This window comes from Lepidochelys olivacea, assembly GCF_965140295.1.
Source record: "Lepidochelys olivacea isolate rLepOli2 genome assembly, chromosome: 7".
Lineage (NCBI taxonomy): Eukaryota > Metazoa > Chordata > Testudines > Cheloniidae > Lepidochelys > Lepidochelys olivacea.
The window spans coordinates 121,829,576-121,854,344 of NC_140417.1; the positions used below are offsets into that span (position 1 = coordinate 121,829,576).

The 24,769-nt window shown below is 52.1% G+C and overlaps 1 protein-coding gene across 1 annotated transcript; it reads right to left on the bottom strand.

Annotated features, from left to right (window-relative positions):
* Positions 1-4: 4 nt before the first annotated feature.
* On the bottom strand, positions 5-24,263 carry INA (internexin neuronal intermediate filament protein alpha; the record flags this gene model as incomplete). Its single annotated transcript, XM_084633037.1, is given in 5 exon segments — positions 5-118; positions 122-320; positions 7,232-7,356; positions 15,139-15,806; positions 24,173-24,263. Coding segments are annotated over 5 exon segments (1,197 nt in total).
* Between the last annotated feature and the right edge of the window lie 506 nt (positions 24,264-24,769).

The window sequence follows — 24,769 nt, forward strand, 5'->3', positions numbered from 1 at the left end:
AAGGTTACATTTTTTGGTTTGTAATGTTTCCTTCCTTCAGGTTTGATTGCTCAGTTTTCTTAGTAGACATTTCAGTCTCCTCAATCATTTCAGCAAAGGTCTCCCCCATCTGACTAGATTATACTTTAGAGGACACTTTAGAAGCCTCCTCTTTCTCTTCTTTCTTAAAAAACTGAGTAGGATATATTTTTGAGACAGTGGCCACAGGTAAATTGAAGACTCTGGGCTGGAAAGAATAACTGGGGTTAGAATGCGGATTCAGAGCCGAAATGCTGATGCTTCCAGTGGTAAAACGTGTCTCTTCACCTTCCAGCAGCTTCCTGCAAACACACCACAGAAGGAGAGGTTAGTTGGAGAAGGTTACCACCTCTGTGGCTCAGGTTAAAGATGGACAAACCAGTTTGGATATAAACTGAGATGGGCTCCAGCTGCAAAGTTTGGACCCAGTTTTGGAACATTCCATATATTTGGATGTGCTTGGATCGCTCTTATTTTTATTGACTCATTATAGAGATGGAGGAGGGGGGGTGGCATGGGTATTTGCAAAATGTGATCTAGGGCAGGTTCAGATTTTAAACACCGGCAAAGTCTGAGAGTATCTGACCCAGAATTCTGCTTCAGGCAATATCTGGATGAAAATAAGAAGCACTCCACATCTACACCTGAAACTCAACCCAAACCTTTTTGAGGTTTAAAACAGCTCAGTTTTCCCCTTTGTTATTTTTTCTGTGTCTTTGTGGGCTCTAACCAGGACCAGAACAAGGCAGGAAAGAGTAGAAAGCAGGTTCTCATGTGACCAATATATAAAATATGCCTCAATCTGTGATTTCTGGACACAGTTCTGTTACGTTTGAACATAATATAAAAAAATAATAATCATCAAATGAACACCCTAGTCCACAAATGAAATTTACCCACCACTCTCACCAGCTCAATATAGGCCAGAGGAGGCATGCTAGAAGGACAAGAAGCAGCTCTGCAGGGGAAGCAAGTTTCCAGAGCCAAAGGCTCCCTGCTGAGAAACACTCCCTTCCAGCACCTCCATGTTCAAATGTGGGGGGGATTGTTCAAGTGTTCTGACTGATCTTGACTTGCAGGGTCATTTATAGGGAGTCTCTGTGAGAGTCAGGACCCACAGTGGAGGGCTTTAGCCATTAGAAGCAACAGGTTGAATCCCACCCAGTTTTGCTGTCTCAAGAGATCTCTTTCTGATGTCCGTGGGAAAAACATACACATAGAATCATAGACTATAAGGTCATTATGATAGTCTAGTCTGACCTCCTGCACAACGCAGGCCACAGAATCTCACCCACCCACTCCTGTAACAAACCCCTAGCCTATGTCTGAGCTACTGAAGTCCTCAAATCATGGTTTAAAGACTTTAAAGTGCAGAGAATCCTCCAGCAAGTGACCTGTGCCCCACGCTGCAGAGGAAGGCAAAAAAACCCAGGGCCTCTGCCAATCTGCCCTGGAGGAAAATTCCTTCCCGACCCCAAATATGGTGATCAGCTGAACCCTGAGCATGTAAGCAAGACTCACCAGCCAGACACCCAGGAAAGAATTCTCTGTAGTAACTCAGATCCCACCCCATCTAACATCCCACCACAGGCCATTGGGCATTTCTACCGCTAATAGTCGAAGATCAATTAATTGCCAGAATTAGGCTATCCAATCATATCATCCTTTCCGTAAACTTATCAAGCTTAGTCTTGAAGCCAGATATGTCTTTTGCCCCCACTGCTCCCCTTGGAAGGCTGTTCCAGAACTTCACTCCTCTGATGGTTAAAACCTTCATCTAATTTCAAGTCTAAACTTCCCGATGGCCAGTTTATATCCATTTGTTCTTGTGTCCACATTGGTACTGAGTTTAAATAACTCTTCTCAAGAATGACCTTGAGCGGATCACTGCGGACTATGTGGCTCTAGGAAGAAGAATAAAGGAGTTGGAGGCGCAAGTGGTGTTCTCGTCCATCCTCCCCGTGGAAGGAAAAGGCCTAGGTAGGGAGCGTCGAATCGTGGAAGTCAACGAATGGCTACGCAGATGGTGTCGGAGAGAAGGCTTTGGTTTCTTTGACCATGGGATGGTGTTCCATGAAGGAGGAGTGCTGGGTAGAGACGGGCTCCATCTTACGAAGAGAGGGAAGAGCATCTTTGCCAGCAGGCTGGCTAACCTAGTGAGGAGGGCTTTAAACTAGGTTCACCGGGGGAAGGAGACCAAAGCCCTGAGGTAAATGGGAAAGCGGGATACCGGGAGGAAGCACAGGCAGGAATGTCTGTGAGGGGAGGGCTCCTGCCTCATACTGGCAATGAGGGGCGATCAACAGGTTATCTCAAGTGCTTATATACAAATGCACAAAGCCTTGGAAACAAGCAGGGAGAACTGGAGGTCCTGGTGATGTCAAGGAACTATGACGTGATCGGAATAACAGAGACTTGGTGGGATAACTCATATGACTGGAGTACTGTCATGGATGGTTATAAACTGTTCAGGAAGGACAGGCAGGGCAGAAAAGGTGGGGGAGTAGCACTGTATGTAAGGGAGCAGTATGACTGCTCAGAGCTCCGGTACGAAACTGCAGAAAAACCTGAGTGTCTCTGGATTAAGTTTAGAAGTGTGTGCAACAAGAGTGATGTAGTGGTGGGAGTCTGCTATAGACCACCGGACCAGGGGGATGAGGTGGATGAGGCTTTCTTCCGGCAGCTCGCGGAAGCTACTAGATCGCATGCCCTGATTCTCATGGGTGACTTTAATTTTCCTGATATCTGCTGGGAGAGCAATACAGCGGTGCATAGACAATCCAGGAAGTTTTTGGAAAGCGTAGGGGACAATTTCCTGGCGCAAGTGCTAGAGGAGCCAACTAGGGGGGGTGCTTTTCTTGACCTGCTGCTCACAAACCGGGTAGAATTAGTGGGGGAAGCAAAAGTGGATGGGAATCTGGGAGGCAGTGACCATGAGTTGGTTGAGTTCAGGATCCTGACGCAGGGAAGAAAGGTAAGCAGCAGGATACGGACCCTGGACTTCAGGAAAGCAGACTTCGACTCCCTCAGGGAACGGATGGCCAGGATCCCCTGGGGGACTAACTTGAAGGGGAAAGGAGTCCAGGAGAGCTGGCTGTATTTCAAGGAATCCCTGTTGAGGTTACAGGGACAAACCATCCCGATGAGTCGAAAGAATAGTAAATATGGCAGGCGACCAACTTGGCTTAATGGTGAAATCCTAGCGGATCTTAAACACAAAAAAGAAGCTTACAAGAAGTGGAAGGTTGGACATATGACCAGGGAAGAGTATAAAAATATTGCTCGGGCATGTAGGAATGTTATCAGGAGGGCCAAATCGCACCTGGAGCTGCAGCTAGCCAGAGATGTCAAGAGTAACAAGAAGGGTTTCTTCAGGTATGTTGGCAACAAGAAGAAAGCCAAGGAATGTGTGGGCCCCTTACTGAATGAGGGAGGCAACCTAGTGACAGAGGATGTGGAAAAAGCTAATGTACTCAATGCTTTTTTTGCCTCTGTTTTCACTAACAAGGTCAGCTCCCAGACTGCTGCGCTGGGCATCACAAAATGCGGAAGAGATGGCCAGCCCTCTGTGGAGATAGAGGCGGTTAGGGACTATTTAGAAAAGCTGGACGTGCACAAGTCCATGGGGCCGGACGAGTTGCATCCGAGAGTGCTGAAGGAATTGGCAGCTGTGATTGCAGAGCCACTGGCCATTATCTTTGAAAACTCGTGGCGAACCAGGGAAGTCCCGGATGACTGGAAAAAGGCTAATGTAGTGCCAATCTTTAAAAAAGGGAAGAAGGAAGATCCTGGGAACTACAGGCCAGTCAGCCTCACCTCAGTCCCTGGAAAAATCATGGAGCAGGTCCTCAAAGAATCAATCCTGAAGCACTTGCATGAGAGGAAAGTGATCAGGAACAGCCAGCATGGATTCACCAAGGGAAGGTCATGCCTGACTAATCTAATCGCCTTTTATGATGAGATTACTGGTTCTGTGGATGAAGGGAAAGCAGTGGATGTATTGTTTCTTGACTTTAGCAAAGCTTTTGACACGGTCTCCCATAGTATTCTTGTCAGCAAGTTAAGGAAGTATGGGCTGGATGAATGCACTATAAGGTGGGTAGAAAGCTGGCTAAATTGTCGGGCTCAACGGGTAGTGATCAATGGCTCCATGTCTAGTTGGCAGCCGGTATCAAGTGGAGTGCCCCAAGGGTCGGTCCTGGGGCCGGTTTTATTCAATATCTTCATAAATGATCTGGAGGATGGTGTGGATTGCACTCTCAGCAAATTTGCGGATGATACTAAACTGGGAGGAGTGGTAGATACGCTGGAGGGGAGGGATAGGATACAGAAGGACCTAGACCAATTGGAAGATTGGGCCAAAAGGAATCTGATGAGGTTCAATAAGGATAAGTGCAGGGTCCTGCACTTAGGACGGAAGAACCCAATGCACAGCTACAGACTAGGGACCGAATGGCTAGGCAGCAGTTCTGCAGAAAAGGACCTAGGGGTGACAGTGGACGAGAAGCTGGATATGAGTCAGCAGTGTGCCCTTGTTGCCAAGAAGGCCAATGGCATTTTGGGATGTATAAGTAGGGGCATAGCGAGCAGATCGAGGGACGTGATCGTTCCCCTCTATTCGACATTGGTGAGGCCTCATCTGGAGTACTGTGTCCAGTTTTGGGCCCCACACTTCAAGAAGGATGTGGATAAATTGGAGAGAGTCCAGCGAAGGGCAACAAAAATGATTAGGGGACTGGAACACATGAGTTATGAGGAGAGGCTGAGGGAGCTGGGATTGTTTAGCCTGCAGAAGAGAAGAATGAGGGGGGATTTGATAGCTGCTTTCAACTACCTGAAAGGGGGTTCCAAAAAGGATGGCTCTAGACTGTTCTCAATGGTAGCAGATGACAGAACGAGGAGTAATGGTCTCAAGTTGCAGTGGGGGAGGTTTAGATTGGATATTAGGAAAAACTTTTTCACTAAGAGGGTGGTGAAACACTGGAATGCGTTACCTAGGGAGGTGGTAGAATCTCCTTCCTTAGAGGTTTTTAAGGTCAGGCTTGACAAAGCCCTGGCTGGGATGATTTAACTGGGAATTGGTCCTGCTTTGAGCAGGGGGTTGGACTAGATGACCTTCTGGGGTCCCTTCCAACCCTGATATTCTATGATTCTATGATTCTCCCTCCGTGGTATTTATCCCTCTGATATATGTATAGAGAGCAATCATATCTCCTCTCAGCCATCTTTTGGTTAAGCACCTGCATTTCACGAGTGTTCAAATCTCTTGAACCTTCCCAGGTTTGCCCAGTTTTAAATCAGACACAACAGAACCTCTTTCAGGCCTAGCTGCATGATCAACAGGGCAATTGTTCCAGCAGCATGGCAGTCTAGAGCCAACTGCATAGGGGCAGTTGAGACTGCTTCTCCTCTCCGCCTCCCCCCCACCACCAATTTATAGGGGAATAGGGAGAACTTTGTGGAGGTGGAAAGAATTAGAATTTCAATATCAGCTGTGCTTAGTGTGGGGGGCTGGCACGGAGTTGCTGCACTTGAATGAAGGTACTGCCCTCGCTCACACAGGAGTGTGAATCTGGCCATGGCGCCAGACATGTACATCACAAAGCCACTCAACAATCTGGTACGAAGGCTACACTCTACTCAAGAAAGGCCCAAGATCTGGGATAGCAAGGAGTGTTGAAGGCCAAGATTAACAGCCGTTGGCACAGTTGTGGGGGGTGAGGGACTAGGCCAGGTCAGGACTGAGGTATGTCAAGAGAGCTGTGTTTGGTACCAGTACTGGACCTGAGAAGCACTGACATGGCTGAATCGAGAGGCCGAGTGTGGATAATAAAGGTTTCTGCAGGTCAGGATTGGAATGCTTGACACGCAGTAATGGACCAGCATCAGCAGTGGTGTGTGGTGCAGTCTGTTTAAGGTAGGTTCTTATACCAGGCCCATCACCATGGCAGCTGAGCACCTTTTCAAGTAGGCTACCAAATGGTTGTCAACCAGGCACAGCTTTCAGTCACTCCTGACCTGGGCTGGACGCGAAGGCAGGATGTAGCTGCAGTTTCAGAAGAACTTGGAAATACCATTTGTCGAGGGAGAGGAGCCAAAAAATGACCTTGCTTGCCCAGGGAAGCAAACCCCCATAGTGGATAGGGCTGGAACATGCAAGGGATACAGCACCAGCGGGGCTGAGACTGGGACCCAGGGGTGGGACTTGAACATCCCCTTTGTCACTGTGCTAATGATCAAGACTACTCCAGGGCTAGAAGGTTAATGCAAGGGGCTCAAACCTTGACTTCAAAGACTCTCTCAGTATCACAGCAGGGGAAGAGGGGAGAGATTCTGGGGGAAGGGGAGCCCTCCTGACAGACTGAAGATCACGGAGATGAGAAAGCTTATCCCAAGAGGAGAAAAATGGGGACTCAGCCTCCCAGGAGACGTTACAAGGGGTGTGTGTGGGGGAGTGGGGGCTATTCCTATGCCATGGGATATCAGGGTTGGAAGGGACCTCAGGAGGTCGTCTAGTCCAACCCCCATCATCTAGTCCAACCATCTATGTCACGTGCAGGAGTTTGGTCAATCGATCTCTGGGCTCATCTCCAAGCCTGGGACAAGACTAAACACCACAGACAGACTAATTTGAGGGGCTAAGGGGTGAAGCGCATTGGCGGAGCTGAGGGGGCGGTATATGCATGGAGTAACTGGTGTTTGGAAAGGATAGTGGGTGGGGGTTGCAGATGTCAAATGGGGTCACCCTCCATATCAGAAAGGGGGACCCCAGACTGCAGGGACACAGAGCGAGCTGCTGGGAACAGCAGCCTCTGGTGTTACTGTTGTTCAGATCTGGAATCTTTTTCAGTCAAAACAATGTAGATATGAAACACAGGCTTGCGTTGCTTTAATGTGAACAACAACACCGGCTGTGGGGGTGGGAGACTAGAAGAGCAGGAGGGGACTTTGGGCCTGGATTGAGGGGTATTGGCAGACCTATGGCGGGGAGCCCAGACTGGCCTATCAGGGAGTAACGCAGGTCAGGACTGAGGTATGTTGGCATCGGCTGGCTGTACCCAGTGTGCGATGAGTACCCCCATATCCACTGCATGTGCCCTCCATTTACCCTCAACAATGAAAACAAAACCAAGTGCTTTTTTAGATTTATGGTTTTGTGCCAGGTAAGGTGGTATGGAAGAGGGCAGGTCAAATAAATAGCGTGAGGTGTTGCCTGTATGCAGCAATCTCTATATCCAGAGCCATTTTAACGTTGAGCAAGTCTTGATACTCCCTCAGATGACGAGCTATTTCGCTCTTGGTGTTCCTCAAGTCATTCTCCAGCTGACTGATGCTGTCCTGCAATCAAGCAAGCCCAGGGAGATAAGGAGCTTTTGTTTCAAAAGCAAAGTCCTTAGCTGAACACTTTATGTTCATTTCATTATAGAGAAAGGGGAAAATACAATTGCCAACTCATCCATCCCAGCAGATTCCTGGACAAGAGCGCAGCAAGGGGAAATTCCAATTAAGATAACTACGGCAGGAAAACAAGGCCACAGCTGCTGTTCGACCTGCCTCTTTCATTTTTTCCAATTGCTTTATTTAATTTCTTGGATGTTTGTTAATGGGACAATTAGACAAATGTGTCCAATTAGACACAGAGGAGCCCAGAGTTGAGAGAAATAACTCACTGAGGACCCACTTCTGAAAGCTGCTGAGCACCATCTGCCAGTGGTGGGAGATGGGTGCTCAGCACCTCCTCGGATTTGGCCCTTAGAGATTGATTAAGCAAAGCAGGGGGTTGTGGAATCAGGTTGGTCTTAAGTGTTCTGATGCAAGGCAAGGATTATGAACAGTGGGAGCCCAGCCCCGAAAGGAAAGTTTAGGATTGTGTGAGAGATGCCCTCCCTCTCTTGTGGCTAAGGGTTTAGCTGAGCTTTTAGGCATGACCATGAGGAGACACCACTTTTTTTGCACACACAAATGTTAACCACTCAATCACAGCTACAAATTTGTTCCATGCTGTAGCATGAACCAGTGTCCTACAGCAGCAGCAAAATGGTGGCATGGTAGATTCCCCGAACCTGCTAGGAGCGTTCCATAGGCAGGACTCCCAACACCTTGAGAGGGAGGAACCCACATTGATCACCAGCTGAGGTTAGCGGATGAGCAACATCTCCAGGTTCCAAAGGAGTTTAGTGCAGCTCTCTCCTGGAAGAACGGTGGCTGGGACAGGAGGTCATCAATGGGAAGCATCGAAAGGCTCCTCAGAGCTTAGCTGAAGACATAGCAGTTCCCCAAGGAGTGGCAAGAGAAGATGGTGGTAATGGAAGAGACAGCTCCTACACAGACACACTCCGCCTCTCCTTAATACCATCTACACCTTCCGGGCCCAGGTGACCTCATCTTTATTTTTTTCCCTGCTTCACAAATTAATGCTGAAAGTGTAGACGTAAAGTGGAAAGTGCATGCTGGAAAGTGCTAAGCTGTCAAGTCGCAAAGCCTATTTGTCTTTTAAAATATTGTAAATATTTGTAAAGTAACTTAAAGGGATGGTGCCTGAAGCTGCAAATTTCCAATTTTCTTGAACAATCCCAGTTCATATTAAAACAAAATACTACAGACCTGGTGCATACACAACTATACTGAAGACACAGGGCCAAATTCAGACCGCGTAAGCTGCTGCCACTCTACTGAGTTCCTAAAAGACTCATGTTGAATTCAAGGGACTTGCACTCACTCACGCTATCTCTGATTTTGACCCACCCACTCTAAAATGCATAATTTCCACACACAAAGCCAGATCCTCAGACAGTGCAGGTCAATATAATTTCATTTACATCAATGGAGCTATGCTGCTTTACCCCAGCTGAGGACCTGGCTCCATGCTATAAGAACGGCCATATTAGGTCAGACCAAGGATCCATCTAACCCAGTATCCTGTCTTCCAGCAGTGGCCAGTGCCAGGTGCCCCAGAGGGAATGAACAGAACAGGGAATCATCAAGTGATCCATCCCCTGTTGCTCACTCCCAGCTTCTGGCAAACAGAGGCTAGGGACACCATTCCTGTCCATCCTGGCTAATAGCCATTGATGGACCTATCCTCCATGAATTTATCTAGTTCTTTTTGGAACCCTGTTATGGTCTTGGCCTTCACGACATCCTCAGGCAAGGAGTTCCACAGGTTGACTGTGCATTGTGTGAAGAAATACTTCCTTTTATTTGTTTTAAATCTGCTGCCTTTTAATTTCATTTGGTAACCACTAGTTCTTGTGTTATAAGTAGTAGCAAACAACTTATCTACTTTCTCTACACCAGTCATGATTTTATAGACCTCAATCATATCTCCCCTTAACCGTCTCTTTTCCAAGCTGAAAAGTCCCAGTCTTACTAATCTCTCCTCATACGGAAGCCCTTCCATACCCCTAATCATTTTTGTTGCCCTTTTCTGAACCTTTTCCAATTCCAATATATCTTTCTTGAAATGGGGCGACTACATCTGCACACAGTATTCAAGGTGTGGGCGTACCATGGATTTATATAGAGGCAACATGATATATTCTGTCCTATTATCCCTTTCTTAATTATTCCCAGCATTCGGTTCACTTTTTTGACTGCGGCTGCACTTTGAGTGGATGTTTTCAGAGAACTATCCACAAGGACTCCAAGATCTCTTTCTTGAGTGGTAACAGCTAATTTAGACCTCATCATTGTACATATATAGTTGGGATTATGCTTTCCGATGTGCATTACTTTGCATTTATCAACATTCAATTAATTCACTTTTCACAAGGGTTAGGTGTGTCAGGCATATGTCAGGGTCTAGGACAGGGGTGGGCAAGCTTTTTGGCCCAATGGCCACATTGGGGTTGCAAAACAGTATGGAAGGCCTGGTAGGGAAGGCTGTGCCTCCCCAAACAGCCTAGCCCTCACCCCCTCCCACTTCCTGCCCCCCTCAGAACCCCTGACCCATCCAACCCCCCCCTACTCCTTGTCCCCTGACCGCTCCCTCCTGGGACCCCACCCCCATCCAACCCCCCCTGCTCCCTGACTGCCCTGCCCCCGACAGGCCCCCAGGACTCCCACGCTTATCCAACACCCCCCCCCATTCCGCTTCCCCTTACCACCCCCCCCAGAATCTCCACCCCATCCAACTGCCCCCTGCTCCCTGTCCCCTGACTGGCCCCCAGGACCCCTGCCCATTATCCAACTCCCCGGCCCCCTTACCATGCCGCTCAGAGCAGCATGTCTGGCAGCCACGCTGCCTGGCTGGAGCCAGACACGCTGCCATGCTGCCCTGCAGGAGTGCACAGCCCCACTGCCCAGGGTGCTGCCCGTGCGGCAGCGTGGCTACGGGGGAGAGGGGGGCAGTGGGGGAGGGGCCGGGGGTGAGCCTCCCCAGCTGGGAACTCAAGGGCCGGGCAGGATGGTCCCGCGGGCCGGATGTGGCCCACAGGTCGCAGTTTGCCCACCTCTGGTCTAGGCCATTAAGGTATAACTGTGCTAACAGCAGCCTTGCTTTATTTGTGTCATTTGAAAATATGGCTAAAACACCTGTAAGGCACTGATCACCTGTTTAACACTGGTGTTCAAGGATGCACATACAAACACGTGCAAGTTCTGCAAGACGAAGCCCCATCAAAATCATTGAGGAAATTTGTCACAAATCTTAACGTTCTCTTCTGCTCCCAGTGAGGTCAATGGCAAATGCTCCTTGACTTGACCAGGAGCAGCCCATAGGTAATTTAAGGCATGCAGCAGATTTTCCTAATAAATTAAGCTGCCCGCTGTGCAATGGGTCAGAGTGACAGGGGTTTTTTTTTGCTGTCATAAAATTAAGGGATTTTCACATGGTTGCTTTTCCCCATAAATACAGCCGGGGTTGTTTGCAAAGAGGACAATGATCTCATTAGTCAGTGACAAAACAAGGTGGAGCAGGCAGCAGGGAAAATATAGGTTGAATATTAGGGGGAAATTATATAACAATGGAGTAAACGGCTTAGAGAGACTGTGGAATTGCTGTTGTCTGAGAAAGGCTAGGCAATCAAGCAGAGATTGTTTCACCATTGTAAAATCAAAGCTGATACCATGAAGACACGGCAATAGATGGCCCACAAGAAGTTCCTCCCAACCCAAATAATTATCTGGGAATGTCTTTGTTGGGTCAGATGTGCCCATAGGCACCATCTGATTCAGGCTTTTAGTTTTTTGGATGTATATGTAGTTAGAATGCACATGAAAGTTGTATAACTTAGACCTGTGTGGGAAGCCGGCTATTCTGCATTGGCCAGCGAAGAAAATTCTCTCCCTCTCTGTTTCTTCCCAAGTCAGCCCTTAATGACTAGGTGCAGTTCTGTGCCTACAGTGGACGAGACTTGTTGGTATTTCATTCCGCCACTCCCTCCTCCCTGTCCTACTTTTGGTCTTGTGTAACCTACTAAATACAGAATGCAAAGATGGCTGCCAGCAGCAAAATGCATGGAGCTAAACAAGTCGCTGGCATGCCAAATCCTGGTTTCGGCTGCACCCATGTCAACCTCGGGTAAATCCATTGACTTCAGTAGAGTTACTCTAGAGATGCAATGTCTGTTTACACTGCCTCCATCAATCTAGTCCCTGAGTTCTCATACATCTGCCCCCTCTGCCTCGAATTTGGAAGCAATGCCTTGCTTTGCGCCTGTGACCCCCTTTAACAAACATCATTGATGGATTCTGATTAAGTCACAAGGACAGTGACCCTGGGGCAGAAACTCAAGGATGCAGAACGGGAGTTACAAATGAAGAAAGAATGAGGAGATCATCAGGGCACACACTGAGATGCAGAGGGCATTCTGGGAGAAAATTAGTGCCCTGTGTAATATAAACTCCCATTATAATAGCCCTGATTTATAACATATTTTTGTTCAGTGTTTGAACAGCACCTACCACAGCAGGGACTTGGTCTGTGAGAGGGGCTCCCAGATGGAGTCACAACACAAGTAATTATAAATAATATCCTCATTGGTACAGCGATGCTGGGCTATTGACCCCCTAAATTAACAATGGTTTTGTTGGATAATAACGCCACTCTCAGATAAAACACTGCTCTTTTCATTTCCTCTAATTCTCTGTCACCTTATTTGAGCACCCCTCGGTACAAAACCACTCCTATGTACAACTTGGCTATATTCCTCTCCCCTATTGCTCTGGGACAGGGTTGGGTAAGATGTATAATAAATATCAGGCATATTGACTGACGAGTATTTCAGATACAGAGCTCTGCCTTTCTGCCCTACCTACATGCCCCGCTTTAGCACCCATGTTTGCCTGCTAACATACATTGTTTCTGAACCCATGTATAAATTCCAGCCTCTTCGTCATTCCCTTCTCTGTGATCCTGTGTTAGCAGGGAGCAGCTTGTGTCAAGCCTGGGTTGCAACAGTCACCATTCAGACACTAGCAGGGGGGCATCAATCGTGTGGAAATCCTGGATGGTGCTGCAAGGAAATGTATGTCCTGGCCTATTTGCCCCAGATTTGGATTTAACACTGCACAGGTGAGATGAGGCTGCTTTTCATACCACTTGCTCTGACAATGTAAAAAGGTTTTCTTATATTACCTAAGGGCCTGGGCTACAGGGCGCATCTGTGATGCCCACTAAAAATCAATGTGAGGGCTGGGTGCTCAGCACCTCTTGGGGTCAAACAGCAATTAATGAATATATCATCCACTTAAGTGGATCAGTTACATTTTGCTTAAATGGGCCCCTTATTCAGGTCTCTCTTTAATTTTAGTCCCCATGGACTGTAAGAAGAGGCAATGCTTAAAAACTAAATTTCACCCAAACAGCAGAAGATGGAGCACTGCATGCTGGGATTTGTAGTCTTCATGGATCACACCTATATGTTGAATATGAGGGCACCAATGGACCTTATTGTAGAACTGTGGGCTACATTTGGCCCAAGACCCATGCCAGCTAGTATGGGGAAGGTATTTCAGAGCAAAAAGCAGTAAAGTCTGGAGACGTATGTGGAAGGCTGCAACAAGAAATATTGCTATAGAACGTGTGAAGCTGACAACATTATGAGCATCTATCCGTAGGTCTTCTCTTATGGAAAAGTCCTATAAAATTGAATAGAAAGTGGGACTCTTTCTATATCTTTTTAAGCAGTCCTATAGAATTTCATAGAGAGAATGTATCCCTGCTATAGAAATCGATAGGATGGTTTAAAATACCCCAAACTATGGAAAGAATCTAATTTTCTATTAAAATATATAGATTTCTATAGGACACTACTGATTTAAGCTCTATCCTATAAAGGATGCAAGAGATGCCACTAATTACCACCCCCACTAAACTAAAATACAAGAATCATACATTTAAAAGTTGATTTTCCATAATTAGATCAATTTCAACTATCCCAGAGTTTAATCTGGTTGTAGCATTTCCTCCTACATATTGGTTGTTCTTGCAATTTCTGTTCACATGGCATCAAGGCTACAATATTTAAGAGGGTTACTAATATGGAATCCCTTTGAGTCCACCTGTATGCACTATCACAGGACATCAAACTATTTCCATATTATTAATGGAAGAAGAATAACACCAACTAGTTACTTAGATTGCAAGCAGTTTAGAGCAGGTATCATGAGTTTATACAGCTCTTAGCACAGTATGGCCCTGAAAATGCGTGGGGGCCGCACTTCAATATAAATATGAAATAGTATCCGTTAAATATCATGCACAGTAATTCATTCAGAAAGAAGCTGTACAATTTAGCTAAGGCTGACCAGTTAGGTTAACAAGATGTTGCAACCTTAATTTCTTTTCTCATCACCAGGGCTTCCCCGTAGTAAAACCGGGAAAAAATCTAGTACTGTATTTGGTTGAGAGTCAGAGGAATTTAAATGAGCATCTTTCCCAAACCATACAAAAGAGATTGAGGGTCTAATCCAAAGCGCATTGAAATCAGAGGGAGTCTTCCCATTGACTTCAGTGGTCTTTGGGGCAGGCCTTAAGGAATGATTCTCCTAATAGAGCTGGGAAGGGTTCTAACTACGGCAATTTACACCTTACAAGTGCCCTTGAAAGCAGGTCAAGGCAGCTGGGACCCAGGTCATAGATACTAAGGTCAGAAGGGACCATGAGGATCATCTTGTCCGACCTCCTGCACAACGCAGGCCACCGAATCTCACCCACCCACTCCTGCGAAAAACAAACTGTTATGGACCAAACACAGTTCAGATGGTTTCTAGAAATTACCCATCAAGAAAAAGAAAAGGCAATCCGAGAATTCAGCTTCCATTAAAATTAACAAGACTGTCTTTAAAGGCTCCTTTGGGAAGAAATTCTCTTAATTCATTAAACATGAATTAAAAGGCTTTTTATAACGATCCGCTGAAGTCTGATGAAGATCAATGCCACATTCAGGACCTTGGATAGAGACAAAGTTTTCCCAGCCCTGTCTACCCATTGCTCCAACACCCACCCACGTGAAACCTGCAGCCCGGGCAGCGCAGACACACGCCGATCTTGAGGGTGGGAACGCAGAAGACCTGAAGACTGATCCCTTTGCACAGACATCCTGGGGCTACAGGGAAATCATGGCTATGGCTGTGTGCACCTGTTTATGCATTTGCACCACGAGCTTTCTCTGCACGCCGGCGCCCCGCTCTCAGTCCAACGCAGTGTGTGACTTCCAGGCTCCACTAAAGCCAATGGTCAAACTCCCAAACAACCCCACGCAGTTCTTCATCTTCTGGGACCCCATGAAATCCTTTAACCCTCCGCTCTCCCAGGTGTGTGGGGGAGGGGGGAGAGGGGGGGCCCTTCCCTGATTTCCAGCGGCTCATGCACGGCTTGGTTTGACATAATGCTCCGCTGTCGCTGCCTTCCCAGTCAAACTAGAAAACTCCCCAGACTTCCCCAGCCCCTGCTGATATCCCTGAGACCCGGACTTCTCGGACCATTCCAGCGGAGTCAGTCCATTGTGCAGGACTTGCAAGGGAGAGGTACGGCCAGTTGGGGCTGGCTAGTGGTGGCCAGGGGTACCTACCCGTGCGCAGGGGAGAGATACTCAACGCCACCCCGGGAACAAGGGCGCTGCACGGGGCGGAGGTGCCCGGCGCTGCACGGGGCGGAGGTGCCCGGCGCTCCCTCACCAGCAACCCGCCCACCTCGGCGCCGTGCCTCTCCTCCACCTCCTGGATCTGCCGCTCCAGGGACTCGTTGGCGCCGCGCAGACTCTCCCTCTCCGGCGTGCGGGCCTGCAGCCGGCGGCGGCACCCGTGGATCTCCTCGCGGCTGGCCCGGGCGGCCTGGCGGCTGCGCGCCGCCTGCTCGTTGAGGGTGGCGAACTTGGCGCGGTACCGTAGCTCCTCGGCCGCCTGCAGGTTCCTGGCCGCCAGCGACTCGTCCTGGGCGCGGATCTCCCGCAGCGCCGCGCTCAGGTCCGGCTGGGCCAGGTCCGGCTCCGCCCGCTCGGCCCGCTCCTCCCCGTGCGCCCGGCGCAGGAGGGCGAGCTCCTCCCGCAGCGCCTCCACCTTCTGCTCCAGCCCCAGCCGGGCCCGCGCCGCCCCGTCCGCCTCCCGCTGCTGCGCCCGGGCGCGCTGCTCCGCCTCGGCCCGGCCCCGCGCCTCCTTGTCGCAGCGCGCCCGCAGGCTCTGCATCCCCCCGGCCAGCCGCTCCTGCTCCCCGCCGCCGCGGCCCAGCCCGTGCTCCCGGGCCCGGGCGGGCGCCGGGCCCAGGTCCACCCACGCCTCGGCCCGGCGGGAGGCGCCCGGCCGCTGGCGGGGAGCGAGGCGGGCAGCCGCGGGGGCTCCCCGAAGAGCTTGCGGTAGGAGGAGGCCCGGTAGCGGGGATCCGAGCTCATGCTGCGGGCTCGGGGGGAGGCGGGGCGCGCCCCGGCCTTACATCGCGGGCGGGTCTCCGTGCGCGGCGGCGGGGCGGGGAGGCTGCAGTCTCCCGGGCGCGGGGGAGGCCGAGACGGAGCTCTCGTTTTGCCGCAGGGCTGATGTCCGCTCCCCGCCCGGGGAGACAGCCCGAGCTGGGGCCGTCTGCGAGGGGCGCAACCCGCTTCGCTCGCAGCGCTGGAGAGCTGGGCGGACGGACGGACAGATCTGCCCGCACGAAGCACAAACTTTCGGGGGCTTCCCGGGGAGACCAGGACCCTTTCCCTCCACCCTCCGGCTGCAGCCGTCACATGGGCTGGTTTTCTGCCTTCCCCCGCAGTTTTGCATTCCCCTAGTCCCGCTGCTGCGACTTCGGCGGTGGATTTCAAGATCACCCGAGGAAAAATGCAACTGTAGGAGCGAGTAGGAAATGCGGAGTTTGGGGGAGAAGGGAAGGTCAGGTGGGTGTGCGAATAGATAATGAATTGAGAAGATAAAACAGGTGAGCAGCTAGCCTAGACAGTTAAATTGGTTTGGATTTTATCAGACGCTGAACTCGGTGTAATCCTGCATTAGCAAGTTATAAACAGGTGTAACAGAAGCACATTAAAAATCACCCCTTTGCCATCATCCATTTATGCTGATCAACAGCTGGAAATTTTCCAGAATCGTTGCATAGAGTTGCACACACATGCCCAGGATGAATTTAGCCCTGGTATAACCCCACTGAAGTCACTGGAGTTAAACCCCGTGATGAATTTGGCTCCATGTTGCTTATAGGAGTTAAAGGGTGGAAATAATCCATTCAATGTAAAACCTGTAGCTGCTACCAATGAGCAAATCTGTGTTTTCTACAGAGTATTCTTGCAAGGATTCTTCTGTAACAAACTGGATTGACTGAGGCAGGAGTGGCAGACAAGTGTTCTGACCGGTGGATCTCCCAGAAAGGAATTCTTTCTTCCATTATATATAGTGCCAAACTGATATGTAGTTACTTAGTAGATAGCAACAACCACAAATAGCTGTACGTATATCTGGATGATAGATGTACAAATATCGATATGTATGTGACATGTCTGAATATGGTGAGGAAACAATTTCAAAAGTATGACTTCTCTTTGCAGCCTGGAAAAAGGAATGTGTTAAAATGCACAGTTGAAGTCTTACAAATTAAAGTCTATGCAGAAGAGATAGGACCTCCAGCTTCCCCTGAGACTTTTATAAGGGTAGTGGTTTGCATTGTGGTACCTGTCCAAAATTTCCCCTTTCCCCCCTTCCCCTCCCTTTTGTGCAGTGTGCTGTGTGCCAGTCACAGCCTTCCACCCCAGCAGTGGCTGCATTTTACTGGCATTGCATGGATTTAAGTCCCAACCCTGTAATTAGATCATCCAGCATGGATACCACAAGGGGGGGGATATGAGAGAGGTTTATGGGCCTGGCTACGCTTGCAGATGTCGAGCGCTTTGAGTTAAACCAGCCTTCAGAGAGCACAGGAGGGAAAGCTCTGCAGTCTGTCCACACTGACAGCTGACAGCGAACTGGTATGGCTACATTTGCAGTGGCATTGGGAGCGATGCATTATGGGCAAGCTATCCCAGCATGGAAGTGGCTGCAACGTGCTTTTCAAATGCAGGGGGGAGGGGAGTGTGACAGGGAGTGTGTTGTGTGTATGTGGGGGCAGAGAGAGTGGGTTTTGGGGGCTGAGAGCATGTCAGCGTGCTGTCTTGTAAGTTCAGACAGCAGCAGACCGCCCTCCCCCCACCTCTCTCTCTCACACACAGCATTTCACACTAATGGCTTGCTTTGTCTCGGGGCAGATAAGCAGCTGGCTGTCAGAAACAGAGCTTTCAAAGGGCATATCCGCATTCCTGCAGTGATTCAAAAACAATGACAAGAGTGGCCACTTGACTTAAGGGGATTATGGGACGTTTCCGGAGGCTGATCAGAGGGCAGTAATGCAACACCTCGCTCACACTGGCACCATGGCGCTCCAGCAAACTTTATTCCTCTTGCCGAGGTGGAGTACCAGCAGCGCTGTAGCCGTGGAGTCAGAGCGCTCTACGTGCCTTGTCAGTGTGGACAGGGAGTGAGCTAGTGCGCCCGGGCCTCCTTTATTGCGCTGTAACTCGCAAGTGTAGCCAAGCCCTATAAGATCATGAATGATGCAGAGACAGTGAATAAGGACGTGTTATTTACTCCTTTATATAACACAAGAACCCGGGGTCACCCAATGAAATTAATAGGTAGCAGGTTTAAAACAAACATAAGGAAATACTTCTTCACACAATGCACAGTCAACCTGTGGAACTCATTGCCAAGGGATGTTGTGAAGGCCAGAAGTATAACTCAGTTCAGGAAAGAATTAGGTAAGTTGATGGAGGATAGGTCCATCCGTGGCTATTAGCCAAGATGTTCAAGGACGCAATCCCATGCTCGGGGTGTCCCTAAACCTCTGATTGCCAGAAGCTGGTACTGGATGACAGGGGATGGATCACACAATAAGTGCCTGTTCTGTTCATTCCCTCTGAAGCCTCTGGCACCAGCCATTGTCGGAAGACAGGATACGGGGCTAGATGGACCATTGGTCTGACCCAGTATGGTTCACACACTGAGCTCCATTGATTTCAGTGGCAGCAGGGGTCCACACCAATGGATATAATTGCAGAAGCAGGATCACAATTTTTAAGGTGCTTTGGGATGGAAGGGGCTAGAGCAATCGAAAGCATTGCAATTTATTATAGCAGCAGAGTTTATAATGGAAACAAGCTATTGGTTCTTCTAAGCTCAGAGTCCAAGTCTGAAAAGCTCAGATCATCTTTGAGAGCCCCACATAAAAGCTGCCTAATGTTATAGTTATTTATTTGTATTGCAGCAAGGACGGGGGATTCATTGCGCCAGGCACAGTACATATATGTAACGGTAAGAAGGTTCCTGTGCCAAAGCGCTTATATGAGCAAAGTGTTGTTGGAAACTTCAGAAGAAGGTAGTGAATACTGGCTATAGCCTCCGCAATTGTGGGCCAAACTCTGATAGACACAGATGACCCCCATAGACACAGATGACCCAAAACTCTGGGGAAAGAGCCTATCTCTACTGCCTGGAATAGTCAGTCTGGGGAGAGCACAGACACCGGGACTCTGTGCCCCTTGCTGGATCATGGAGAGCAGCTTAGCGGCGGACTATACACAGGAGGGATAAGGAGGTGTGATGGGACAGGCTGGAAGCATGGCGGGTGGGTCTGTGAACCGTCCAGAGGGTAATAGTGGCTTGTGGCTGCTACTTCTACCTTTCCCATCCAGCTGCTGTGGGCTGGGGCTGAGGGTTCCATTGCTCAGCCCCATATGGATACAGATGATCCCACAACCCAGTTACTTGGGCTCCGGGCACTTTCCCTGGATTTCCCTTATGTTGAATAACTGCTACCTTCCGTTAAGGTTGTTCTGCACATCACAGGCTGACTTGCTGCTGATTTGAATTGCTTGCTGATAACATCTCTTTGCAAGTAAATCTATTTGCTCCTCTATAGCCCGTCTGAAGATCTCACAGCATTTTGCAATCAGTAACTAGCTGAGTTTCACAACACCCCCGTGAGGGAGGGAAATGATATGTAATATAAATGGATCACTCCACCCACCACTGAAATGCAGCTGTTTCTGGGGTGGAACACAGCAGTTATTAGCTAAAATGGAGGTGCCAGCTGGGAGTGGATTGCAAATCCATTGGGCCAGAGATCTCTATGGTGAGTGACATAGTCTTCTCCCAGTGTTCTCACCTACCGTGGCATCCAAAAGTATATTTTTGGACACCTGTCCTTCCCCTTTTCCTCTGTGCAAGTCTGTACCAAAGTGAACACAAAGCAGCTTCCTGCCCTTATAGACAGCTGAATCCTTAGACATTTAAAGGTGCAATACGCATAGAACAATGGTATAACCATTACCTTGCTAAATACACTGGAGAGATTTGTTGAGTTGCACCAGGGATGGAATTGGTTCCATCTCTTTTGGACCTCACAATGCAGAAACAATAGGAAGTACCTTAAATCTTTGTGATCCTCATTGTACAAGGTCCACCTGTTAAACCGTTTGTCCTGCTAGCTGCAATCCTTCTGGCTCTGCTCAGTGTCTGGTTTTGTGATGAAAAGGCAAGCTGCCTCTTAGCTACGTGTACCACAAATGGGACACGCTTGTCTCATACAATTTTCAGCACACTCCATTAAACAAATGCTCTAGTTTCACGTTTCACCACCTGTCTTCAGTGCAAGAGAGTCACGTGGGAGGGGAATGCCTCCCCTGGCTGCAGAACTGGCGAGTGATGAAGGCAGAAAGTGTCATCTGCTCAGCTGCTGCCAGCAGCTTTCCTGTGGCACAGACAGAAGCAAGTGACACCATTCGGAAAAGAAAGGTTGGGGGTTGTGTTTATGCCAAGCAAAACCTTTAGTGCATCAGTGATACTGGAAGCAAAGATAAGTATAACACAAATGAACATACAAAATGACACACACACACTCACACATATATACAAACACACTGTTATAGATACACAGTGTGACAAAGTTCCTCCTCTGCCTTGGTGGGTCCTGCGCTTTTTGGCGGATTTGTTCTCCTCAGAGGTTCATGGCAGCCCTCAGTTTGGCCGATTCTGCTAGAGGCTCAAACCTGCCATTCACTCAGCTAACCTCATCACTGGCCAGCATGGGGGAAACGGAGAACAACCCCTGCAGTCTCTGTGTCCCACGTAGTGGGTCGGGGACAGGCCAGATCCCTTTCCATGTTAGGCCTTCCATTCTGGTGTTTCTCACAGACCAGGTCAACTCCTCCTGTGTCTGATCAGGAGTTGGGGGGAACCCGGGCCCACTCTCTACACCAGGTTCCAGCCCAGGGCCCTGTGGAATGCAGCTGTCTACAATGTCCCCTGTATCAGCTGCGTGACAGCTACAACTCCCTGGGCTACTTCCCCATGGCCTTCCCCCAGCACCTTCTTTATCCTCACTGCAGGATCTTCTGCCTGAAGCCTGATCACACTTATACTCTTCAGTCCTCCAGCAGCATGCCTGCTCCTTGGGCACCCCCTCACTAACTGATGGGAGGTCCTTTTTTAACCAGGTGTCTTGATGAGCCTGCCTGCCATAATTGATTCTAATAAGTTCTTAATTGGCTGCAGGAGTCTTAATTAGCTTGCCTATCTTAATTGGCTCTAGCAGGATCCTGATTGCTCTAGGGCAGCCCCTGCTCTGGTCACTCAGGGAACAGAAAACTCTTCATCCAGGGGCCAGTACATCTGCTTTCGACCAGACTCCTGTACCCCCCTAGTCTGGAGTGAGGAGGGAGACTGCTGCTCCTGCTCCTGCTGCTGCTGCGGGGCCTTGGCCCTTGCTGCTGCCCCTGCCCCTGCTCCAGCTGCTCCCCTGGCTGGGCTAAACGCCATCTCCCCTACCTGGTTGCTGGCTAGCTACTGGACCCGCCCGCCCTTGGGTGCTGCCGCTACTTTCCAACTGCAGCCCCTTGGGGGGGGCTGCTGGCCCGCTCCCCGGGGGGGGGAATGAGGGACCCCTACCCCAGCCGTCGGCGCTACCGCTGCTGTGGACGATACCACCATCACCACCACCTGTGAGGGGCCTTCTCTGCCTGCCTGGTCACCGGGTTGCTGCCTGGAGCTGCTGCTGCTGCCTGCGAGCTGCCGGACCCCGGAGGAGGCGGGGACGAGGCCATCTGCTGCTGGGGGAGCGCACACGGACTTGGTAGACCACTGTGGAGGGGGCCAGGAAGCTGAGTAACTCTCGGACTGTGCTCTTGTGGTGGGGGTTTTGACTGTGTTTGTGGGAACACAGGGGTGTGGCGTGGAGCCTGCCCCCTAGTCCATCAGTGTGCCCCCCAACCCCCACCACCACCACTGTCAGCGCTGTCCCCTCCACCACCCCCAGCGGACACTCACCATCTGCCTCCAGCTCCTGCTTCTGGGATTCCACTGCCTGCTGGGCCTGCTGCCCCTTTCACCACCTTTGGGGCCTGCAGCAGCAGCCAGCCCGCAGTGACTTTCTTTCACGAGCGCACGTGGGCGCACGTGCCCCCCGCCCCATCCTGGACTGACCCCCCCCCTTACCAGCCCCCAGCTTTGTCCCTGGCTCCCTGCCCCATTTTCCCCTTGCAGCCTTCTGCCCTCCCCTTTACCCCAGCACCTCGCTGGCTTCAGTGTGTTTGCCTGCCCCGCCCTTCCCCCTCTGCAGCCTTGCTTGTTTGCCCCGCCCTTGCCTCTGAAGCCAGCCCCTAGGTTCCCTGTCCTGCCTCCAGCCTGGTTCTCCCCGCCTCCCTATGTGATAGCCCTGCCCCGATTGGCCCTTATTCAGTGCGCCCATGCCCCCTCCCATGCGCTTGTGCCCTTCCCCTGTTTGAGTTTGCCCCGACCTCACCGCACCCCCCGACTGTTGTTCTGACCCCCCCCTCCCCCAGTGCAACTCGAGGAGCCGGTTTTTTGTTTCATTCTGAGTCGGTGACTGTCCCCCGCAAGCCCTCCCAAGCCCCCCTGTCCAGCCCGTCCCCTTTGGCGCCCTCCTCCCCTGCCTGCAGCCTAGCGGGGAGGAGTGGTTGACCTGCCTCACCCTTCCCCTTTCTCCTTCCGGTGTCCTTCCCTCCCTCCCTGCTCATTATGGCGGGGGATACGACAGGGGGGGCCCCTCCAACAGCCCTCGTTCCCCCTCCCCCGCCTGCCCCTCCGTCACCCCCCCAAGCCTCTACCTCAGCCGCCGCTGCCAAACCACCTGTTACCGCCCCCGCCGGGGCGCCGGCAGCGGCGGGCACCGGGGTGACCTCCGTTGCTGCCACGTTCCTCCCCCCCTTCGTTTCGGGGGGAGTCCCCCCAGCCGGCGGGAAGGGCCGGGGTAGGAAGAAGGGGAAGGACCCTGCGAAGAAGCCCAGGCCCTCCATGGCAGGGACTGCCCTCACTGCTGCGGCCCCGCCACCGGCCGCGGCCTCCCGCCCCGCTGCTCCTTCCACCAGCCCTGCGGGTGCCCCTCCCCCAGCCCCCAGGGCGTACGCCCAGGTGGCGGCAGCCCCCCCGCCTACTGCTACGTCATCTCTCCCGCCCGCCACCTCCGCTACCAGCTATAGCGGCCGGGGCCCCTTTCCCAACATGACCAGGAAGCACGGTGTCCGTTGCCTCCTGGTGCCCGCCTCGCCCCACGTGGAGACGTACGTGCGGGCGTTGGCGAGGGTGGTGGGGCCCACGGCCATTGCGGCGGCCTCCAAGATGTACGGGAAGGTGGTCTTCTTCCTGGCATCGGAGGCCGCCGCCCAGGAGGCGGTGGAGAAGGGCCTGGCGGTGGGGGGCGTGTTCGTCCCCCTCGAGCCGCTGGACGACCTGGGCGTCCGCCTGGTCCTGACCTCCGTCCCTCCCTTCCTTCCTAATGCCGCCCTCCTACCTGCCCTCTCCACCCTGGGGAAGCCCATCTCCGTCCTGAGCCCTCTCCCCTTGGGCTGCAAGGACCCCGCCCTCCGTCACGTCCTCTCGTTCCGCCGGCAAGTGCAGCTGCAACTGCCGCCGGCGGCGCGTGACGGAGAGGCGCTTGAGGGGTCCTTTCTGATCCCCTACCAGGGGACCCACTACCGGGTGCATTATTCTACGGGGGAGGCCCGGTGCTACCTCTGCCGGGCGATGGGGCACGTCCGGAGGGATTGCCCCTTGGCCCGGCACGGAGAGGCATCTGGGACCCCCGAGCCCCGGCAGGGCGCTGGCCCCGTCATCGCCGGCGCCCCTGGCTGCCCGGCGCCCGAAGCCGCCCCTCCTCCCACTCAGCCCACCACTGCTCCCGCTCGGGCCCGAGGGGCGCTCCCCCCGGCGCGCCCAGACGAGCGGGAGAGCCCCGCCTCTGCTACCTGCGCTTTGGCGGAGCCCCCAGAGGAGGGTGCAGCAGGGATGCTGCCGAGCGTGGGAGAGGGCCCGCCCCAGGGGGACTCTTCCCTCCCGTCTTCCGCCCCACCGCCGCCTCCCACGGTCCCTGAGCCATCATCCTTGCCCCCTGACCCGACCCCTGGTAGCCGGCCCCCCGATGAGGCCATGGAGGGCTGGGCCCTAGTCCGGGGGAAGCAGGGCAAGCGGAAGGCTCGAGCTCCGCCCCCTTCCACCGATGCAGAAGCCCCCCGGAAGACCAGAAAGGGGGGCGCCGATGCCGAGCCCTCTGTCTTGCCCGCGGGTGCACACCATCCCCTGGTGCCGGCTGGGGACAACGTGGTAGCACGGAAGGGCAGTACCATCCCTCCCCTCGGGACCCTTCCTTCGACGGACCCCGATGGAGCCCCACCTGCCCCCTTACCACTCACAACCCCGGTGAGCCTCGGGGCGAGTGTCGCTTCGGGCACTAGCGGGGAGGCCTCCGGGGTGGCGGCCGGAGAGCTCCCCTCCATATACGAGGAGATCGAGGCCCTGGGTCTGACCCCAGTCACCCAGGGGGAGGACGACCCACTGCTAGCGGGCCTCGACCTGAGCGACCTCGCCCCGACCCCGCCTGTCCCGTGCCCCCTTCCCCTACCCGTCACCTTTGCTACCGCCTCCGAGGGTCCCCAGGGCTCTTCCATCTGCCCGGCCGTGAGTGGCACCCTGCGGTTAGACGCCGAACCAACCGAGGCGACCGCTGGTGCATTATGGCTGGGACCCGAGCCCCATGGGTTGCCCCTCGAGGACGTGGGGCGACTGACCTCCTTCCCGGGCGGGGACCCCACTGCTGGTGCTGTGGCCCCCCTGCCGGTCGTGGTACCAGAGCCCGACATTCTGGAGGGCCCCCTGCCCCACCCCCACCTCCCGGAGCCTGATCGAGAGGGGCCCTTTTCCACCGGCTTGGCTCCCGGGGCCCAGGCCCCTGCCCTTGCCCCTCTCCCTGGCTCTGTACCCAACCCCTGCCTTGCCCTCCCTC